At 36.6% G+C, this 20455-nt stretch overlaps 1 protein-coding gene across 4 annotated transcripts; it reads left to right on the top strand.

Moving 5' to 3' along the window:
* The first annotated feature begins 9657 nt into the window (after positions 1–9657).
* Positions 9658–14628, top strand: LOC147846864 (uncharacterized). 4 transcript variants are annotated; one of them, XM_087237283.1, is made up of 3 exons: positions 9658–9888; positions 9990–10421; positions 10481–14628. In XM_087237283.1, the coding sequence occupies exons 2-3, from the start codon at positions 10001–10003 to the stop codon at positions 10672–10674; spliced, it is 615 nt and encodes a 204-aa protein (XP_087093409.1). In that variant the 5' UTR covers positions 9658–9888; positions 9990–10000; the 3' UTR covers positions 10675–14628. The 4 variants fall into 4 exon arrangements, with proteins under 4 accessions (XP_087093409.1, XP_087093408.1, XP_087093407.1 ...); XM_087237282.1 differs by having other exon boundaries at positions 9658–9832; XM_087237281.1 differs by having other exon boundaries at positions 9990–14628.
* The last annotated feature ends 5827 nt before the right edge of the window (positions 14629–20455 follow it).

Consider the following 20455-nt stretch of genomic DNA (forward strand, 5'->3'; position numbering starts at 1 on the left):
TAGACAACATTTCATGCACTGTTAAACATGTTAAAGCTAGTTGCAAGTGAAAATCTATGTCTATGACTGAGTTTGCATTACTGCTTATTTTGACCTCTGCTGGCTGAGTAAAGCTCATTTTCAACGTCCAATACAGAATGTGATAAAACCAGATCCAGCTACTAAAATGCATCATTCTTTTTGTTTTAGACAACAATTTATGCACTGTTAAACATGTTAAAGCAAGTTGCAAGTGAAAATCTATGTCTCTGTCTGAGTTTGCATTACTGCTTATTTTGACCTCTGCTGGCTGAGAAAAGCTCATTTTCAACGTTCAATTCAGAATGTGATAAAACCAGATCCAGCCATTAAAATGCATCATTCTTTTTGTTTTAGACAACATTTCATGAACTGTTAAACATGTTAAAGCAAGTTGCAAGTGAAAATCTATGTCTATGACTGAGTTTGCATTACTGCTTATTTTGACCTCTGCTGGCTGTGAAAAGCTCATTTTCAACGTTCAATTCAGAATGTGATAAAACCAGATCCAGCCACTAAAAAGCATTTTCTTTTTGTTTTAGACAACATTTCATGCACTGTTAAATATGTTTAAGAAAGTTGCAAGTGAAAATCTATGTCTCTGACTGAGTTTGCATTACTGCTTATTTTGACCTCTGCTGCCTGAGTAAAGCTAATTTTCAACGTCCAATACAGAATGTGATAAAACCAGATCCAGCTACTGAAATGCATCATTCTTTTTGTTTTAGACGACATTTCATGCACGGTTAAATATGTTAAAGCAAGTTGCAAGTGAAAATCTATGTCTCTGACTGAGTTTGCATTACTGCTTATTTTGACCTCTGCTGGCTGTGAAAAGCTCATTTTCAACTTTCAATTCAGAATGTGATAAAACCAGATCCAGCCACTAAAAAGCATTTTCTTTTTGTTTTAGACAACATTTCATGCACTGTTAAATATGTTTAAGAAAGTTGCAAGTGAAAATCTATGTCTCTGACTGAGTTTGCATTACTGCTTATCTTGACCTCTGCTGGCTGTGAAAAGCTCATTTTCAACTTTCAATTCAGAATGTGATAAAACCAGATCCAGCTACTAAAATGCATCTTTCATTTTGTTTTAGACAACATTTCATGCACTGTTAAACATGTTAAAGCAAGTTGCAAGTGAAAATCTATGTCTCTGACTAAGTTTGCATTAATGCTTATTTACGTTCAATTCAGAATGTGATAAAACCAGATCCAGCCACTAAAAAGCATTTTCTTTTTGTTTTAGACAACATTTCATGCACTGTTAAATATGTTTAAGAAAGTTGCAAGTAAAAATCTATGTTTCTGACTGAGTTTGCATTACTGCTTATTTTGACCTCTGCTGCCTGAGTAAAGCTCATTTTCAACGTTCAATTCAGAATGTGATCAAACCAGATCCAGCTACTAAAATGCATCATTCTTTTTGTTTTAGACAACATTTCATGCACTGTTAAATATGTTTAAGAAAGTTGCAAGTGAAAATCTATGTCTCTGACTGAGTTTGCATTACTGCTTATCTTGACCTCTGCTGGCTGTGAAAAGCTTATTTTCAACTTTCAATTCAGAATGTGATAAAACCAGATCCAGCTACTAAAATGCATCTTTCATTTTGTTTTAGACAACATTTCATGCACTGTTAAACATGTTAAAGCAAGTTGCAAGTGAAAATCTATGTCTCTGACTAAGTTTGCATTAATGCTTATTTTGACCTCTGCTGGCTGAGAACAGCTCATTTTCAACGTTCAATTCAGAATGTGATAAAACCAGATCCAGCCACAAAAATGCATCATTCTTTTTGTTTTAGACAACAATTCATGCACTGTTAAACATGTTAAAGCAAGTTGCAAGTGAAAATCTATGTCTCTGACTGAGTTTGCATTACTGCTTATTTTGACCTCTGCTGGCTGAGAAAAGCTCATTTTCAACGTTCAATTCAGAATGTGATAAAACCAGATCCAGCCACTAAAATGCATCATTCTTTTTGTTTTAGACAACATTTCATGCACTGTTAAACATGTTAAAGCAAGTTGCAAGTGAAAATCTATGTCTATGACTGAGTTTGCATTACTGCTTATTTTGACCTCTGCTGGCTGTGAAAAGCTCATTTTCAACGTTCAATTCAGAATGTGATAAAACCAGATCCAGCCACTAAAAAGCATTTTCTTTTTGTTTTAGACAACATTTCATGCACTGTTAAACATGTTAAAGCTAGTTGCAAGTGAAAATCTATGTCTATGACTGAGTTTGCATTACTGCTTATTTTGACCTCTGCTGGCTGAGTAAAGCTCATTTTCAACGTCCAATACAGAATGTGATAAAACCAGATCCAGCTACTAAAATGCATCATTCTTTTTGTTTTAGACAACATTTCATGCACTGTTAAACATGTTAAAGCAAGTTGCAAGTGAAAATCTATGTCTCTGACTGAGTTTGCATTACTGCTTGTTTTGACCTCTGCTGGCTGTGAAAAGCTCATTTTCAACGTTCAATTCAGAATGTGATAAAACCAGATCCAGCCATTAAAATGCATCATTCTTTTTGTTTTAGACAACATTTCATGAACTGTTAAACATGTTAAAGCAAGTTGCAAGTGAAAATCTATGTCTCTGACTAAGTTTGCATTAATGCTTATTTTGACCTCTGCTGGCTGAGAAAAGCTCATTTTCAACGTTCAATTCAGAATGTGATAAAACCAGATCCAGCCACAAAAATGCATCATTCTTTTTGTTTTAGACAACAATTCATGCACTGTTAAACATGTTAAAGCAAGTTGCAAGTGAAAATCTATGTCTCTGACTGAGTTTGCATTACTGCTTATTTTGACCTCTGCTGGCTGAGAAAAGCTCATTTTCAACGTTCAATTCAGAATGTGATAAAACCAGATCCAGCCATTAAAATGCATCATTCTTTTTGTTTTAGACAACATTTCATGAACTGTTAAACATGTTAAAGCAAGTTGCAAGTGAAAATCTATGTCTATGACTGAGTTTGCATTACTGCTTATTTTGACCTCTGCTGGCTGTGAAAAGCTCATTTTCAACGTCCAATACAGAATGTGATAAAACCAGATCCAGCTACTAAAATGCATCATTCTTTTTGTTTTAGACAACATTTCATGCACTGTTAAACATGTTAAAGCTAGTTGCAAGTGAAAATCTATGTCTATGACTGAGTTTGCATTACTGCTTATTTTGACCTCTGCTGGCTGAGTAAAGCTCATTTTCAACGTCCATTACAGAATGTGATAAAACCAGATCCAGCTACTAAAATGCATCATTCTTTTTGTTTTAGACAACAATTTATGCACTGTTAAACATGTTAAAGCAAGTTGCAAGTGAAAATCTATGTCTCTGTCTGAGTTTGCATTACTGCTTATTTTGACCTCTGCTGGCTGTGAAAAGCTCACTTTCAACGTTCAATTCAGAATGTGATAAAACCAGATCCAGCCACTAAAAAGCATTTTCTTTTTGTTTTAGACAACATTTCATGCACTGTTAAATATGTTTAAGAAAGTTGCAAGTGAAAATCTATGTCTCTGACTGAGTTTGCATTACTGCTTATTTTGACCTCTGCTGCCTGAGTAAAGCTAATTTTCAACGTCCAATACAGAATGTGATAAAACCAGATCCAGCTACTAAAATGCATCATTCTTTTTGTTTTAGACGACATTTCATGCACGGTTAAATATGTTAAAGCAAGTTGCAGGTGAAAATCTATGTCTCTGACTGAGTTTGCATTACTGCTTATTTTGACCTCTGCTGGCTGTGAAAAGCTCATTTTCAACTTTCAATTCAGAATGTGATAAAACCAGATCAAGCCACTAAAAAGCATTTTCTTTTTGTTTTAGACAACATTTCATGCACTGTTAAATATGTTTAAGAAAGTTGAAAGTGAAAATCTATGTCTCTGACTGAGTTTGCATTACTGCTTATCTTGACCTCTGCTGGCTGTGAAAAGCTCATTTTCAACTTTCAATTCAGAATGTGATAAAACTAGATCCAGCTACTAAAATGCATCTTTCATTTTGTTTTAGACAACATTTCATGCACTGTTAAACATGTTAAAGCAAGTTGCAAGTGAAAATCTATGTCTCTGACTAAGTTTGCATTAATGCTTATTTTGACCTCTGCTGGCTGAGAACAGCTCATTTTCAACGTTCAATTCAGAATGTGATAAAACCAGATCCAGCCACAAAAATGCATCATTCTTTTTGTTTTAGACAACAATTCATGCACTGTTAAACATGTTAAAGCAAGTTGCAAGTGAAAATCTATGTCTCTGACTGAGTTTGCATTACTGCTTATTTTGACCTCTGCTGGCTGAGAAAAGCTCATTTTCAACGTTCAATTCAGAATGTGATAAAACCAGATCCAGCCACTAAAATGCATCATTCTTTTTGTTTTAGACAACATTTCATGCACTGTTAAACATGTTAAAGCAAGTTGCAAGTGAAAATCTATGTCTATGACTGAGTTTGCATTACTGCTTATTTTGACCTCTGCTGGCTGTGAAAAGCTCATTTTCAACGTTCAATTCAGAATGTGATAAAACCAGATCCAGCCACTAAAAAGCATTTTCTTTTTGTTTTAGACAACATTTCATGCACTGTTAAACATGTTAAAGCTAGTTGCAAGTGAAAATCTATGTCTATGACTGAGTTTGCATTACTGCTTATTTTGACCTCTGCTGGCTGAGTAAAGCTCATTTTCAACGTCCAATACAGAATGTGATAAAACCAGATCCAGCTACTAAAATGCATCATTCTTTTTGTTTTAGACAACATTTCATGCACTGTTAAACATGTTAAAGCAAGTTGCAAGTGAAAATCTATGTCTCTGACTAAGTTTGCATTAATGCTTATTTTGACCTCTGCTGGCTGAGAAAAGCTCATTTTCAACGTTCAATTCAGAATGTTATAAAACCAGATCCAGCCATTAAAATGCATCATTCTTTTTGTTTTAGACAACATTTCATGAACTGTTAAACATGTTAAAGCAAGTTGCAAGTGAAAATCTATGTCTATGACTGAGTTTGCATTACTGCTTATTTTGACCTCTGCTGGCTGTGAAAAGCTCATTTTCAACGTTCAATTCAGAATGTGATAAAACCAGATCCAGCCACTAAAAAGCATTTTCTTTTTGTTTTAGACAACATTTCATGCACTGTTAAACATGTTAAAGCAAGTTGCAAGTGAAAATCTATGTCTCTGACTGAGTTTGCATTACTGCTTGTTTTGACCTCTGCTGGCTGAGTAAAGCTCATTTTCAACGTCCAATGCAGAATGTGATAAAACCAGATCCAGCTACTAAAATGCATCATTCTTTTTGTTTTAGACAACATTTCATGCTCTGTTAAACATGTTAAAGCAAGTTGCAAGTGAAAATCTATGTCTCTGACTAAGTTTGCATTAATGCTTATTTTGACCTCTGCTGGCTGAGAACAGCTCATTTTCAACGTTCAATTCAGAATGTGATAAAACCAGATCCAGCCATTAAAATGCATCATTCTTTTTGTTTTAGACAACATTTCATGAACTGTTAAACATGTTAAAGCAAGTTGCAAGTGAAAATCTATGTCTATGACTGAGTTTGCATTACTGCTTATGTTGACCTCTGCTGGCTGTGAAAAGCTCATTTTCAACGTCCAATACAGAATGTGATAAAACCAGATCCAGCTACTAAAATGCATCATTCTTTTTGTTTTAGACAACATTTCATGCACTGTTAAACATGTTAAAGCTAGTTGCAAGTGAAAATCTATGTCTATGACTGAGTTTGCATTACTGCTTATTTTGACCTCTGCTGGCTGAGTAAAGCTCATTTTCAACGTCCATTACAGAATGTGATAAAACCAGATCCAGCTACTAAAATGCATCATTCTTTTTGTTTTAGACAACAATTTATGCACTGTTAAACATGTTAAAGCAAGTTGCAAGTGAAAATCTATGTCTCTGTCTGAGTTTGCATTACTGCTTATTTTGACCTCTGCTGGCTGAGAAAAGCTCATTTTCAACGTTCAATTCAGAATGTGATAAAACCAGATCCAGCCATTAAAATGCATCATTCTTTTTGTTTTAGACAACATTTCATGAACTGTTAAACATGTTAAAGCAAGTTGCAAGTGAAAATCTATGTCTCTGTCTGAGTTTGCATTACTGCTTATTTTGACCTCTGCTGGCTGTGAAAAGCTCACTTTCAACGTTCAATTCAGAATGTGATAAAACCAGATCCAGCCACTAAAAAGCATTTTCTTTTTGTTTTAGACAACATTTCATGCACTGTTAAATATGTTTAAGAAAGTTGCAAGTGAAAATCTATGTCTCTGACTGAGTTTGCATTACTGCTTATTTTGACCTCTGCTGCCTGAGTAAAGCTAATTTTCAACGTCCAATACAGAATGTGATAAAACCAGATCCAGCTACTAAAATGCATCATTCTTTTTGTTTTAGACGACATTTCATGCACGGTTAAATATGTTAAAGCAAGTTGCAGGTGAAAATCTATGTCTCTGACTGAGTTTGCATTACTGCTTATTTTGACCTCTGCTGGCTGTGAAAAGCTCATTTTCAACTTTCAATTCAGAATGTGATAAAACCAGATCCAGCCACTAAAAAGCATTTTCTTTTTGTTTTAGACAACATTTCATGCACTGTTAAATATGTTTAAGAAAGTTGCAAGTGAAAATCTATGTCTCTGACTGAGTTTGCATTACTGCTTATCTTGACCTCTGCTGGCTGTGAAAAGCTCATTTTCAACTTTCAATTCAGAATGTGATAAAACCAGATCCAGCTACTAAAATGCATCTTTCATTTTGTTTTAGACAACATTTCATGCACTGTTAAACATGTTAAAGCAAGTTGCAAGTGAAAATCTATGTCTCTGACTAAGTTTGCATTAATGCTTATTTACGTTCAATTCAGAATGTGATAAAACCAGATCCAGCCACTAAAAAGCATTTTCTTTTTGTTTTAGACAACATTTCATGCACTGTTAAATATGTTTAAGAAAGTTGCAAGTGAAAATCTATGTCTCTGACTGAGTTTGCATTACTGCTTATCTTGACCTCTGCTGGCTGTGAAAAGCTCATTTTCAACTTTCAATTCAGAATGTGATAAAACCAGATCCAGCTACTAAAATGCATCTTTCATTTTGTTTTAGACAACATTTCATGCACTGTTAAACATGTTAAAGCAAGTTGCAAGTGAAAATCTATGTCTCTGACTGAGTTTGCATTACTGCTTATTTTGACCTCTGCTGCCTGAGTAAAGCTAATTTTCAACGTCCAATACAGAATGTGATAAAACCAGATCCAGCTACTAAAATGCATCATTCTTTTTGTTTTAGACGACATTTCATGCACGGTTAAATATGTTAAAGCAAGTTGCAGGTGAAAATCTATGTCTCTGACTGAGTTTGCATTACTGCTTATTTTGACCTCTGCTGGCTGTGAAAAGCTCATTTTCAACTTTCAATTCAGAATGTGATAAAACCAGATCCAGCCACTAAAAAGCATTTTCTTTTTGTTTTAGACAACATTTCATGCACTGTTAAATATGTTTAAGAAAGTTGCAAGTGAAAATCTATGTCTCTGACTGAGTTTGCATTACAGCTTATCTTGACCTCTGCTGGCTGTGAAAAGCTCATTTTCAACTTTCAATTCAGAATGTGATAAAACCAGATCCAGCTACTAAAATGCATCTTTCATTTTGTTTTAGACAACATTTCATGCACTGTTAAACATGTTAAAGCAAGTTGCAAGTGAAAATCTATGTCTCTGACTAAGTTTGCATTAATGCTTATTTACGTTCAATTCAGAATGTGATAAAACCAGATCCAGCCACTAAAAAGCATTTTCTTTTTGTTTTAGACAACATTTCATGCACTGTTAAATATGTTTAAGAAAGTTGCAAGTGAAAATCTATGTCTCTGACTAAGTTTGCATTACTGCTTATTTTGACCTCTGCTGGCTGAGAACAGCTCATTTTCAACGTTCAATTCAGAATGTGATAAAACCAGATCCAGCCACAAAAATGCATCATTCTTTTTGTTTTAGACAACAATTCATGCACTGTTAAACATGTTAAAGCAAGTTGCAAGTGAAAATCTATGTCTCTGACTGAGTTTGCATTACTGCTTATCTTGACCTCTGCTGGCTGTGAAAAGCTCATTTTCAACTTTCAATTCAGAATGTGATAAAACCAGATCCAGCTACTAAAATGCATCTTTCATTTTGTTTTAGACAACATTTCATGCACTGTTAAACATGTTAAAGCAAGTTGCAAGTGAAAATCTATGTCTCTGACTAAGTTTGCATTAATGCTTATTTTGACCTCTGCTGGCTGAGAACAGCTCATTTTCAACGTTCAATTCAGAATGTGATAAAACCAGATCCAGCCACAAAAATGCATCATTCTTTTTGTTTTAGACAACAATTCATGCACTGTTAAACATGTTAAAGCAAGTTGCAAGTGAAAATCTATGTCTCTGACTGAGTTTGCATTACTGCTTATTTTGACCTCTGCTGGCTGAGAAAAGCTCATTTTCAACGTTCAATTCAGAATGTGATAAAACCAGATCCAGCCACTAAAATGCATCATTCTTTTTGTTTTAGACAACATTTCATGCACTGTTAAACATGTTAAAGCAAGTTGCAAGTGAAAATCTATGTCTATGACTGAGTTTGCATTACTGCTTATTTTGACCTCTGCTGGCTGTGAAAAGCTCATTTTCAACGTTCAATTCAGAATGTGATAAAACCAGATCCAGCCACTAAAAAGCATTTTCTTTTTGTTTTAGACAACATTTCATGCACTGTTAAACATGTTAAAGCTAGTTGCAAGTGAAAATCTATGTCTATGACTGAGTTTGCATTACTGCTTATTTTGACCTCTGCTGGCTGAGTAAAGCTCATTTTCAACGTCCAATACAGAATGTGATAAAACCAGATCCAGCTACTAAAATGCATCATTCTTTTTGTTTTAGACAACATTTCATGCACTGTTAAACATGTTAAAGCAAGTTGCAAGTGAAAATCTATGTCTATGACTGAGTTTGCATTACTGCTTATTTTGACCTCTGCTGGCTGTGAAAAGCTAATTTTCAACGTTCAATTCAGAATGTGATAAAACCAGATCCAGCCACTAAAAAGCATTTTCTTTTTGTTTTAGACAACATTTCATGCACTGTTAAATATGTTTAAGAAAGTTGCAAGTGAAAATCTATGTGTCTGACTGAGTTTGCATTACTGCTTATTTTGAGCTGTACTGGCTGAGTAAAGCTCATTTTCAACGTCCAATGCAGAATGTGATAAAACCAGATCCAGCTACTAAAATGCATCTTTCTTTTTGTTTTAGACAACATTTCATGCACTGTTAAACATGTTAAAGCTAGTTGCAAGTGAAAATCTATGTCTATGACTGAGTTTGCATTACTGCTTATTTTGACCTCTGCTGGCTGAGTAAAGCTCATTTTCAACGTCCAATACAGAATGTGATAAAACAAGATCCAGCTACTAAAATGCATCATTCTTTTTGTTTTAGACAACATTTCATGCACTGTTAAACATGTTAAAGCAAGTTGCAAGTGAAAATCTATGTCTCTGACTGAGTTTGCATTACTGCTTGTTTTGGCGTCTTGGCGTCACTGTCTCCGTTCGGTCACACACTGTGTGCTTGAAGTTTGGACTTGCTATTTACTCGCAATTTAAATCTTAATCATTAAATTCTTCCTCATTCGCTAAGTATTTGTCTCTCCTACTTAGGGTGACCAAACCCTTAATACATTTATACAAACAAAGCTGCTTTAAAAACGGTCTGTCCCTCGAGCATCCGCCTGTTGTTTGTAGCTTTAGCCTGCTAGCGCCGCTGGTCAGCTAAAGCTACCGACCTCTTTAACCATACACTTTTGACTTACTGGCTTTGCTCTTTACCCCGTAAAATGTCGCTTCCGTCTCTGTCCTTGTGTGCAGGAGAAGCATCGATGGAGGCGTTGGAGCTGGAGCTGGAAGAAGTGGAGTCCCAGATCCGCGCGCTGGTGGTAAGACGGTCGCGGCTACGGGAACGGCTTCTAGCCGTACCTAATGCTAAGGCCGTCTCATCACCTAAGGTACGTGGAAATTACAACCACATCATTCCCTCTACCTCAACCCCGCGTCCTTCTCTGTCCAGGCCCAGCGCACCCGGGGCGCGGCTCAGCCAGGCGTTGTTCACGCCGACACCCGGCTACCACGGCGCCTGGGTGCAGCCGCGCAAGGTGCTTCCCAGATCCCGGGGCAGAACGTCTCCGCCTGTGTTCGAGATCTCCACGGAGAACCGCTTCTCCCCTCTCCGCGAGTCGGGTCCCGATGTGGCCATCATCGGTGACTCGATCGTTCGTCACGTCCGTGCCGCCTCCTCAAAAGGTAATAAAGTACGTACTTTCTGCTTTCCTGGTGCCCATGTGAAAAATATTTCTACACAGATTCCAACCATCCTGGGCGCTGCCGAGAGCCCTGGTGCCGTTGTCCTCCACGTGGGGACAAACGACACCGGGCTCCGGCAGTCGGAGATCCTGAAGAAGGACTTCAGGAGCCTGATCGAGACGGTTCGACGCACCTCGCCCGCCACGCAGATCATCGTTTCTGGGCCGCTTCCTACCTACCGCCGAGGAAATGAAAGGTTCAGTAGACTTTTAGCTTTGAATGAATGGCTAATAACATGGTGTAAAGAACAGAAATTGCTCTTTGCTAATAACTGGAATCTTTTCTGGGAGCGTCCTAGGCTCTTCCGTCCTGACGGCCTGCACCCCAGTCGAGCCGGAGCTGAACTCCTGTCGGACAACATCTCCAGACTACTTCGCACCATCTGACTAGCAGGTAAAAATTCACAAAATTCACACTATAGCCACCTAGACTCTTGTTCACCCCACTTAAACATCAGTAACGCATATCTGGCGAATCCTATAGAGACTGTGTCTGTTCCTCGTATTATTAGATTAAGAAATAAACGTACTGTGTGCTCCAGGAAAAATCTAGTAAGAATCAAACCAGAAAAACCAGTAGAAAGTGAAAATACAAATTTCGTAAAACTTGGTCTCCTAAACATCAGGTCACTTGCACCTAAAGCACTTATCATTAATGAAATAATAACAGAAAACAATCTTAATGCACTCTGTCTCACTGAAACCTGGCTGAAACAAAATGACTATATTAGCTTAAATGAAGCAACTCCTCCAGGATTCTTATATAAACATGAGGCTCGTCAAACTGGTCGTGGTGGTGGAGTTGCATCAATCTTTAGTGATTTCCTTAATATTAAACAGAGAAACGGACTTATGTTTAGCTCCTTTGAAGTATTATCGCTTAATGTTCAGCTTCCAGATACTATACAAAAACCTATGTTATCTCTCGCTTTAATCACCATATATAGACCCCCAGGACCCTATGTCAAATTTCTAAAAGAATTTTCTGATTTTATTTCTGACTTACTAGTCAAAACTGATAAAATGCTAATTGTAGGTGACTTTAACATCCACATAGATGACGCTAATGATACATTAGGGCTCGCGTTTATGGATTTAATACACTCACTTGGGATAAAGCAAAACGTTGTGGGTCCAACCCATCGCTTAAAGCATACATTAGATCTAATTCTGTCTTATGGAATCGAGGTTATTGACGTAGACATTATACCACAAAGTGATGATATTACAGATCACTACCTCTTACTATATAAGCTATGTTTACCTGAAATCAGCAAACCCGCTCCAATACTCCGCCCTAGTAGAACTATTGTTCCGTCAACGAAAGATGAATTTATAAATAACTTACCTGATCTCTCTCTATTTCGTAATGCACCCGCAAACTCAAATGATCTTGATGTAGTAACCAGCAGTATGGATGCCATCTTTACTAGCACACTAAATACTGTGGCACCCATAAAATTAAAAAAGGCTAGAGAGATTAAAACTATACCATGGTATAATAGTCATACTCGTGCGCTCAAAACAGCAACCCGCGCCCTGGAACGTAAATGGAAAAAAACTAATTTAGAGGTCTTTAGAATTGCGTACAAAGACAGTATGTCCAGCTATAGGAGGGCTCTAAAATCTGCCAGGACCGAGCACCTGCGCAAACTGATAGAAAATAATCATAACAATCCTAGATTTTTATTTAACACCATCTCTAAATTAGCAAATAATCGGTCATCCTTGGAACAAACTACTCCACCGCAAATTAGTAGTGATGACTTCATGAATTTTTTCAGTAATAAAATAGAAGGCTTTAGACAGAAAATAGGAGATGCCAAACTTTCTGCACCGGCTTATACTCCAAATCCTGTAAATATTTCATTAAATCATAATAATAACCTACACTGCTTCAAAATCATAGAACATGAAGAGTTAGTGAAAATTATAAATAGCTCTAAACCAGCTACGTGTATGCTGGACTCAATTCCAACAAAATTACTGAAAGAGCTGCTACCTGCTATAGGAGAACCTCTTCTTAACATTATCAACTCTTCTTTATCTATAGGCCATGTTCCAAACTCTTACAAGCTAGCTGTTATTAAGCCTATTATTAAGAAACCGCAACTAGACACCAACAACTTAGCTAACTATAGGCCTATTTCAAATCTTCCATTTATGTCTAAAATACTAGAAAAAGTTGTTTCCACTCAATTATGCTCTTTTCTGCAGACGAACAATATTTTTGAAGTGTTTCAGTCAGGTTTCAGGGCTCACCACAGTACAGAAACCGCCTTAGTGAAAATAACCAACGATTTACTCTTAGCTGCTGACCGAGGGTGCGTCTCGCTATTAGTTTTACTCGATCTTAGTGCGGCATTTGATACCATTGACCACAATATCCTCATAAATCGCTTAAAGTCTACAGGTGTCCAGGGACAGGCTCTACAATGGTTTAAGTCATACTTAACTGACCGCTACCAGTTTGTAAATCTTAATGGACAGCCTTCACAAATCTGCCCAGTAAAGTATGGGGTGCCTCAAGGATCAGTTTTAGGCCCTTTACTGTTTACAATTTACATGCTACCTATGGGAGACATTATTAGAAGACATGGGATCAGCTTTCACTGCTATGCAGATGATACTCAATTATATATTTCCACTAAACCTGACGAGACGTCTGAACTTTCTAAACTAACTGAGTGTATCAAAGACATCAAAGACTGGATGACCAACAATTTTCTTCTCTTAAACTCAGACAAAACAGAATTATTACTTATTGGGCCTAAATCTTGCACACAGCAGATCTCGCAACTCAATTTACAATTAGAGGGATACAAAGTTAGCTTTAGCTCTACTATAAAAGATCTGGGTGTCATATTAGACAGCAATCTAACTTTTAAAAACCATATATCCCATGTCACAAAAACTGCCTTCTTTCATCTGAGAAATATCGCTAAATTACGAAATATGCTATCCATCTCAGATGCAGAAAAGCTAGTCCATGCTTTTATGACTTCGAGACTGGATTACTGTAATGCTCTATTTGCTGGCTGCCCAGCATCCTCTATTAACAAACTTCAATTAGTGCAAAATGCAGCAGCCAGAGTTCTGACCAGGTCTAGAAAATATGATCATATAACCCCAATTTTATCCTCCTTACACTGGCTGCCTGTTAAATTTCGTATTGAATTTAAAATATTACTTCTCACCTATAAAGCTCTAAATAATCTAGCTCCTGTTTATCTAACCAACCTTCTGTCTCGCTACGAACCAACTCGCTCCTTAAGATCTCAAAATTCAGGGCTTCTGGTAGTACCTAGAATAGCAAAATCAAGTAAAGGAGGTCGAGCCTTCTCTTTCATGGCTCCTACACTCTGGAATAGCCTTCCTGGTAATGTCCGAGGCTCAGACACACTCTCCCAGTTCAAAACTAGATTAAAGACCTATCTGTTTAGTAAAGCATACACTCAGTGCATCACCTAGCAGGTTCCACACTGGCTTCTACATCTTGCTTATATACACTATGAACAGCAGCTACGCTAATTATTCTCTTTATTCTCTATTTTCACCTGGGGACACTCATCCCGAGGTCCTCAGATTAGGCGGAGTCACTGATTGGATCCAAGACCAGCGACGTGATGATCCCAAGGATTCCATATCCGGGACCAGGCCATATCCTGAGCTGCTGCTGCGCTGATGGTCGTGGGGAGTGGAGAACATGAGTCTGATTCCAGCGACGCTCCAGGGACAGACGAGTCTTCATTGAGGCCATCTTCCAGCATAAACCACGGCGAATGAAGTTCTGCACAAGACTTTTGGCCAGCGGAGAAATTAAAATGGTCGTGCCCAACTGAGTCTGGTTCTCTCAAGGTTTTTTTTCTTCACTCCCATCAGGTGAAGTTTTTTTTCCCTCTCCGCTGTCGCCACTGCCTCGCATGGTTCAGGATTGGTAGAGCTACGCATCGTTGAATTTGCTCTTCAGTGTTTGAACTCTCAGTAATGATTAAATCACACTGAACTGAGCTAAACTGAACTGAACTGAACTTAAACACTAAAACCTGAACCACACTGTTCCAATTACTATGACCATTTATGTGAAGCTGCTTTGACACAATCTACATTGTAAAAGCGCTATACAAATAAAGCTGAATTGAATTGAATTGTTTTGACCTCTGCTGGCTGAGTAAAGCTCATTTTCAACGTCCAATGCAGAATGTGATAAAACCAGATCCAGCTACTAAAATGCATCTTTCTTTTTGTTTTAGACAACATTTCATGCACTGTTAAACACGTTAAAGCAAGTTGCAAGTGAAAATCTATGTCTCTGACTAAGTTTGCATTAATGCTTATTTTGACCTTTGCTGGCTGAGAAAAGCTCATTTTCAACGTTCAATTCAGAATGTTATAAAACCAGATCCAGCCATTAAAATGCATCATTCTTTTTGTTTTAGACAACATTTCATGAACTGTTAAACATGTTAAAGCAAGTTGCAAGTGAAAATCTATGTCTATGACTGAGTTTGCATTACTGCTTATTTTGACCTCTGCTGGCTGTGAAAAGCTCATTTTCAACGTTCAATTCAGAATGTGATAAAACCAGATCCAGCCACTAAAAAGCATTTTCTTTTTGTTTTAGACAACATTTCATGCACTGTTAAACATGTTAAAGCTAGTTGCAAGTGAAAATCTATGTCTATGACTGAGTTTGCATTACTGCTTATTTTGACCTCTGCTGGCTGAGTAAAGCTCATTTTCAACGTCCAATACAGAATGTGATAAAACCAGATCCAGCTACTAAAATGCATCATTCTTTTTGTTTTAGACAACAATTTATGCACTGTTAAACATGTTAAAGCAAGTTGCAAGTGAAAATCTATGTCTCTGTCTGAGTTTGCATTACTGCTTATTTTGACCTCTGCTGGCTGAGAAAAGCTCATTTTCAACGTTCAATTCAGAATGTGATAAAACCAGATCCAGCCACTAAAATGCATCATTCTTTTTGTTTTAGACAACATTTCATGCACTGTTAAACATGTTAAAGCAAGTTGCAAGTGAAAATCTATGTCTATGACTGAGTTTGCATTACTGCTTATTTTGACCTCTGCTGGCTGTGAAAAGCTCATTTTCAACGTTCAATTCAGAATGTGATAAAACCAGATCCAGCCACTAAAAAGCATTTTCTTTTTGTTTTAGACAACATTTCATGCACTGTTAAACATGTTAAAGCTAGTTGCAAGTGAAAATCTATGTCTATGACTGAGTTTGCATTACTGCTTATTTTGACCTCTGCTGGCTGAGTAAAGCTCATTTTCAACGTCCAATACAGAATGTGATAAAACCAGATCCAGCTACTAAAATGCATCATTCTTTTTGTTTTAGACAACATTTCATGCACTGTTAAACATGTTAAAGCAAGTTGCAAGTGAAAATCTATGTCTCTGACTGAGTTTGCATTACTGCTTGTTTTGACCTCTGCTGGCTGAGTAAAGCTCATTTTCAACGTCCAATGCAGAATGTGATAAAACCAGATCCAGCTACTAAAATGCATCATTCTTTTTGTTTTAGACAACATTTCATGCTCTGTTAAACATGTTAAAGCAAGTTGCAAGTGAAAATCTATGTCTCTGACTGAGTTTGCATTACTGCTTGTTTTGACCTCTGCTGGCTGAGTAAAGCTCATTTTCAACGTCCAATGCAGAATGTGATGAAACCAGATCCAGCTACTAAAATGCATCTTTCTTTTTGTTTTAGACAACATTTCATGCACTGTTAAACATGTTAAAGCAAGTTGCAAGTGAAAATCTATGTCTCTGACTAAGTTTGCATTAATGCTTATTTTGACCTCTGCTGGCTGAGAAAAGCTCTTTTTCAACGTTCAATTCAGAATGTTATAAAACCAGATCCAGCCATTAAAATGCATCATTCTTTTTGTTTTAGACAACATTTCATGAACTGTTAAACATGTTAAAGCAAGTTGCAAGTGAAAATCTATGTCTATGACTGAGTTTGCATTACTGCTTATTTTGACCTCTGCTGGCTGTGAAAAGCTCATTTTCAACGTTCAATTCAGAATGTGATAAAACCAGATCCAGCCACTAAAAAGCATTTTCTTTTTGTTTTAGACAACATTTCATGCAGTGTTAAACATGTTAAAGCAAGTTGCAAGTGAAAATCTATGTCTATGACTGAGTTTGCATAACTGCTTATTTTGACCTCTGCTGGCTGAGTAAAGCTCATTTTCAACGTCCAATACAGAATGTGATAAAACCAGATCCAGCTACTAAAATGCATCATTCTTTTTGTTTTAGACAACATTTCATGCACTGTTAAACATGTTAAAGCAAGTTGCAAGTGAAAATCTATGTCTATGACTGAGTTTGCATTACTGCTTATTTTGACCTCTGCTGGCTGTGAAAAGCTCATTTTCAACGTTTAATTCAGAATGTGATAAAACCAGATCCAGCCACTAAAAAGCATTTTCTTTTTGTTTTAGACAACATTTCATGCACTGTTAAATATGTTTAAGAAAGTTGCAAGTGAAAATCTATGTCTCTGACTGAGTTTGCATTACTGCTTATTTTGAGCTCTACTGGCTGAGTAAAGCTCATTTTCAACGTCCAATGCAGAATGTGATAAAACCAGATCCAGCTACTAAAATGCATCTTTCTTTTTGTTTTAGACAACATTTCATGCACTGTTAAACATGTTAAAGCTAGTTGCAAGTGAAAATCTATGTCTATGACTGAGTTTGCATTACTGCTTATTTTGACCTCTGCTGGCTGAGTAAAGCTCATTTTCAACGTCCAATACAGAATGTGATAAAACCAGATCCAGCTACTAAAATGCATCATTCTTTTTGTTTTAGACAACATTTCATGCACTGTTAAACATGTTAAAGCAAGTTGCAAGTGAAAATCTATGTCTCTGACTGAGTTTGCATTACTGCTTGTTTTGACCTCTGCTGGCTGAGTAAAGCTCATTTTCAACGTCCAATGCAGAATGTGATAAAACCAGATCCAGCTACTAAAATGCATCTTTCTTTTTGTTTTAGACAACATTTCATGCACTGTTAAACATGTTAAAGCAAGTTGCAAGTGAAAATCTATGTCTCTGACTAAGTTTGCATTAATGCTTATTTTGACCTCTGCTGGCTGAGAAAAGCTCATTTTCAACGTTCAATTCAGAATGTTATAAAACCAGATCCAGCCATTAAAATGCATCATTCTTTTTGTTTTAGACAACATTTCATGAACTGTTAAACATGTTAAAGCAAGTTGCAAGTGAAAATCTATGTCTATGACTGAGTTTGCATTACTGCTTATTTTGACCTCTGCTGGCTGTGAAAAGCTCATTTTCAACGTTCAATTCAGAATGTGATAAAACCAGATCCAGCCACTAAAAAGCATTTTCTTTTTGTTTTAGACAACATTTCATGCACTGTTAAACATGTTAAAGCAAGTTGCAAGTGAAAATCTATGTCTCTGACTCAGTTTGCATTACTGCTTGTTTTGACCTCTGCTGGCTGAGTAAAGCTCATTTTCAACGTCCAATGCAGAATGTGATAAAACCAGATCCAGCTACTAAAATGCATCATTCTTTTTGTTTTAGACAACATTTCATGCTCTGTTAAACATGTTAAAGCAAGTTGCAAGTGAAAATCTATGTCTCTGACTAAGTTTGCATTAATGCTTATTTTGACCTCTGCTGGCTGAGAACAGCTCATTTTCAACGTTCAAATCAGAATGTGATAAAACCAGATCCAGCCACAAAAATGCATCATTCTTTTTGTTTTAGACAACAATTCATGCACTGTTAAACATGTTAAAGCAAGTTGCAAGTGAAAATCTATGTCTCTGACTGAGTTTGCATTACTGCTTATTTTGACCTCTGCTGGCTGAGAAAAGCTCATTTTCAACGTTCAATTCAGAATGTGATAAAACCAGATCCAGCCATTAAAATGCATCATTCTTTTTGTTTTAGACAACATTTCATGAACTGTTAAACATGTTAAAGCAAGTTGCAAGTGAAAATCTATGTCTATGACTGAGTTTGCATTACTGCTTATTTTGACCTCTGCTGGCTGTGAAAAGCTCATTTTCAACGTCCAATACAGAATGTGATAAAACCAGATCCAGCTACAAAAATGCATCATTCTTTTTGTTTTAGACAACATTTCATGAACTGTTAAACATGTTAAAGCAAGTTGCAAGTGAAAATCTATGTCTATGACTGAGTTTGCATTACTGCTTATTTTGACCTCTGCTGGCTGTGAAAAGCTCATTTTCAACGTTCAATTCAGAATGTGATAAAACCAGATCCAGCCACTAAAAAGCATTTTCTTTTTGTTTTAGACAACATTTCATGCACTGTTAAACATGTTAAAGCAAGTTGCAAGTGAAAATCTATGTCTCTGACTGAGTTTGCATTACTGCTTGTTTTGACCTCTGCTGGCTGAGTAAAGCTCATTTTCAACGTCCAATGCAGAATGTGATAAAACCAGATCCAGCTACTAAAATGCATCATTCTTTTTGTTTTAGACAACATTTCATGCTCTGTTAAACATGTTAAAGCAAGTTGCAAGTGAAAATCTATGTCTCTGACTGAGTTTGCATTACTGCTTGTTTTGACCTCTGCTGGCTGAGTAAAGCTCATTTTCAACGTCCAATGCAGAATGTGATGAAACCAGATCCAGCTACTAAAATGCATCTTTCTTTTTGTTTTAGACAACATTTCATGCACTGTTAAACATGTTAAAGCAAGTTGCAAGTGAAAATCTATGTCTCTGACTAAGTTTGCATTAATGCTTATTTTGACCTCTGCTGGCTGAGAACAGCTCATTTTTAACGTTCAATTCAGAATGTGATAAAACCAGATCCAGCCACAAAAATGCATCATTCTTTCTGTTTTAGACAACAATTCATGCACTGTTAAACATGTTAAAGCAAGTTGCAAGTGAAAATCTATGTCTCTGACTGAGTTTGCATTACTGCTTATTTTGACCTCTGCTGGCTGAGAAAAGCTCATTTTCAACGTTCAATTCAGAATGTGATAAAACCAGATCCAGCCACTAAAATGCATCATTCTTTTTGTTTTAGACAACATTTCATGCACTGTTAAACATGTTAAAGCAAGTTGCAAGTGAAAATCTATGTCTATGACTGAGTTTGCATTACTGCTTATTTTGACCTCTGCTGGCTGTGAAAAGCTCATTTTCAACGTTCAATTCAGAATGTGATAAAACCAGATCCAGCCACTAAAAAGCATTTTCTTTTTGTTTTAGACAACATTTCATGCACTGTTAAACATGTTAAAGCTAGTTGCAAGTGAAAATCTATGTCTATGACTGAGTTTGCATTACTGCTTATTTTGACCTCTGCTGGCTGAGTAAAGCTCATTTTCAACGTCCAATACAGAATGTGATAAAACCAGATCCAGCTACTAAAATGCATCATTCTTTTTGTTTTAGACAACATTTCATGCTCTGTTAAACATGTTAAAGCAAGTTGCAAGTGAAAATCTATGTCTCTGACTGAGTTTGCATTACTGCTTGTTTTGACCTCTGCTGGCTGAGTAAAGCTCATTTTCAACGTCCAATGCAGAATGTGATAAAACCAGATCCAGCTACTAAAATGCATCTTTCTTTTTGTTTTAGACAACATTTCATGCACTGTTAAACATGTTAAAGCAAGTTGCAAGTGAAAATCTATGTCTCTGACTAAGTTTGCATTAATGCTTATTTTGACCTCTGCTGGCTGAGAAAAGCTCTTTTTCAACGTTCAATTCAGAATGTTATAAAACCAGATCCAGCCATTAAAATGCATCATTCTTTTTGTTTTAGACAACATTTCATGAACTGTTAAACATGTTAAAGCAAGTTGCAAGTGAAAATCTATGTCTATGACTGAGTTTGCATTACTGCTTATTTTGACCTCTGCTGGCTGTGAAAAGCTAATTTTCAACGTTCAATTCAGAATGTGATAAAACCAG

The sequence above is a fragment of the Danio rerio genome, chromosome 1, assembly GCF_052040795.2.
Source record: "Danio rerio strain M-AB ecotype USA chromosome 1, GRCz13ab, whole genome shotgun sequence".
Taxonomy (NCBI): Eukaryota; Metazoa; Chordata; class Actinopteri; order Cypriniformes; family Danionidae; genus Danio; species Danio rerio.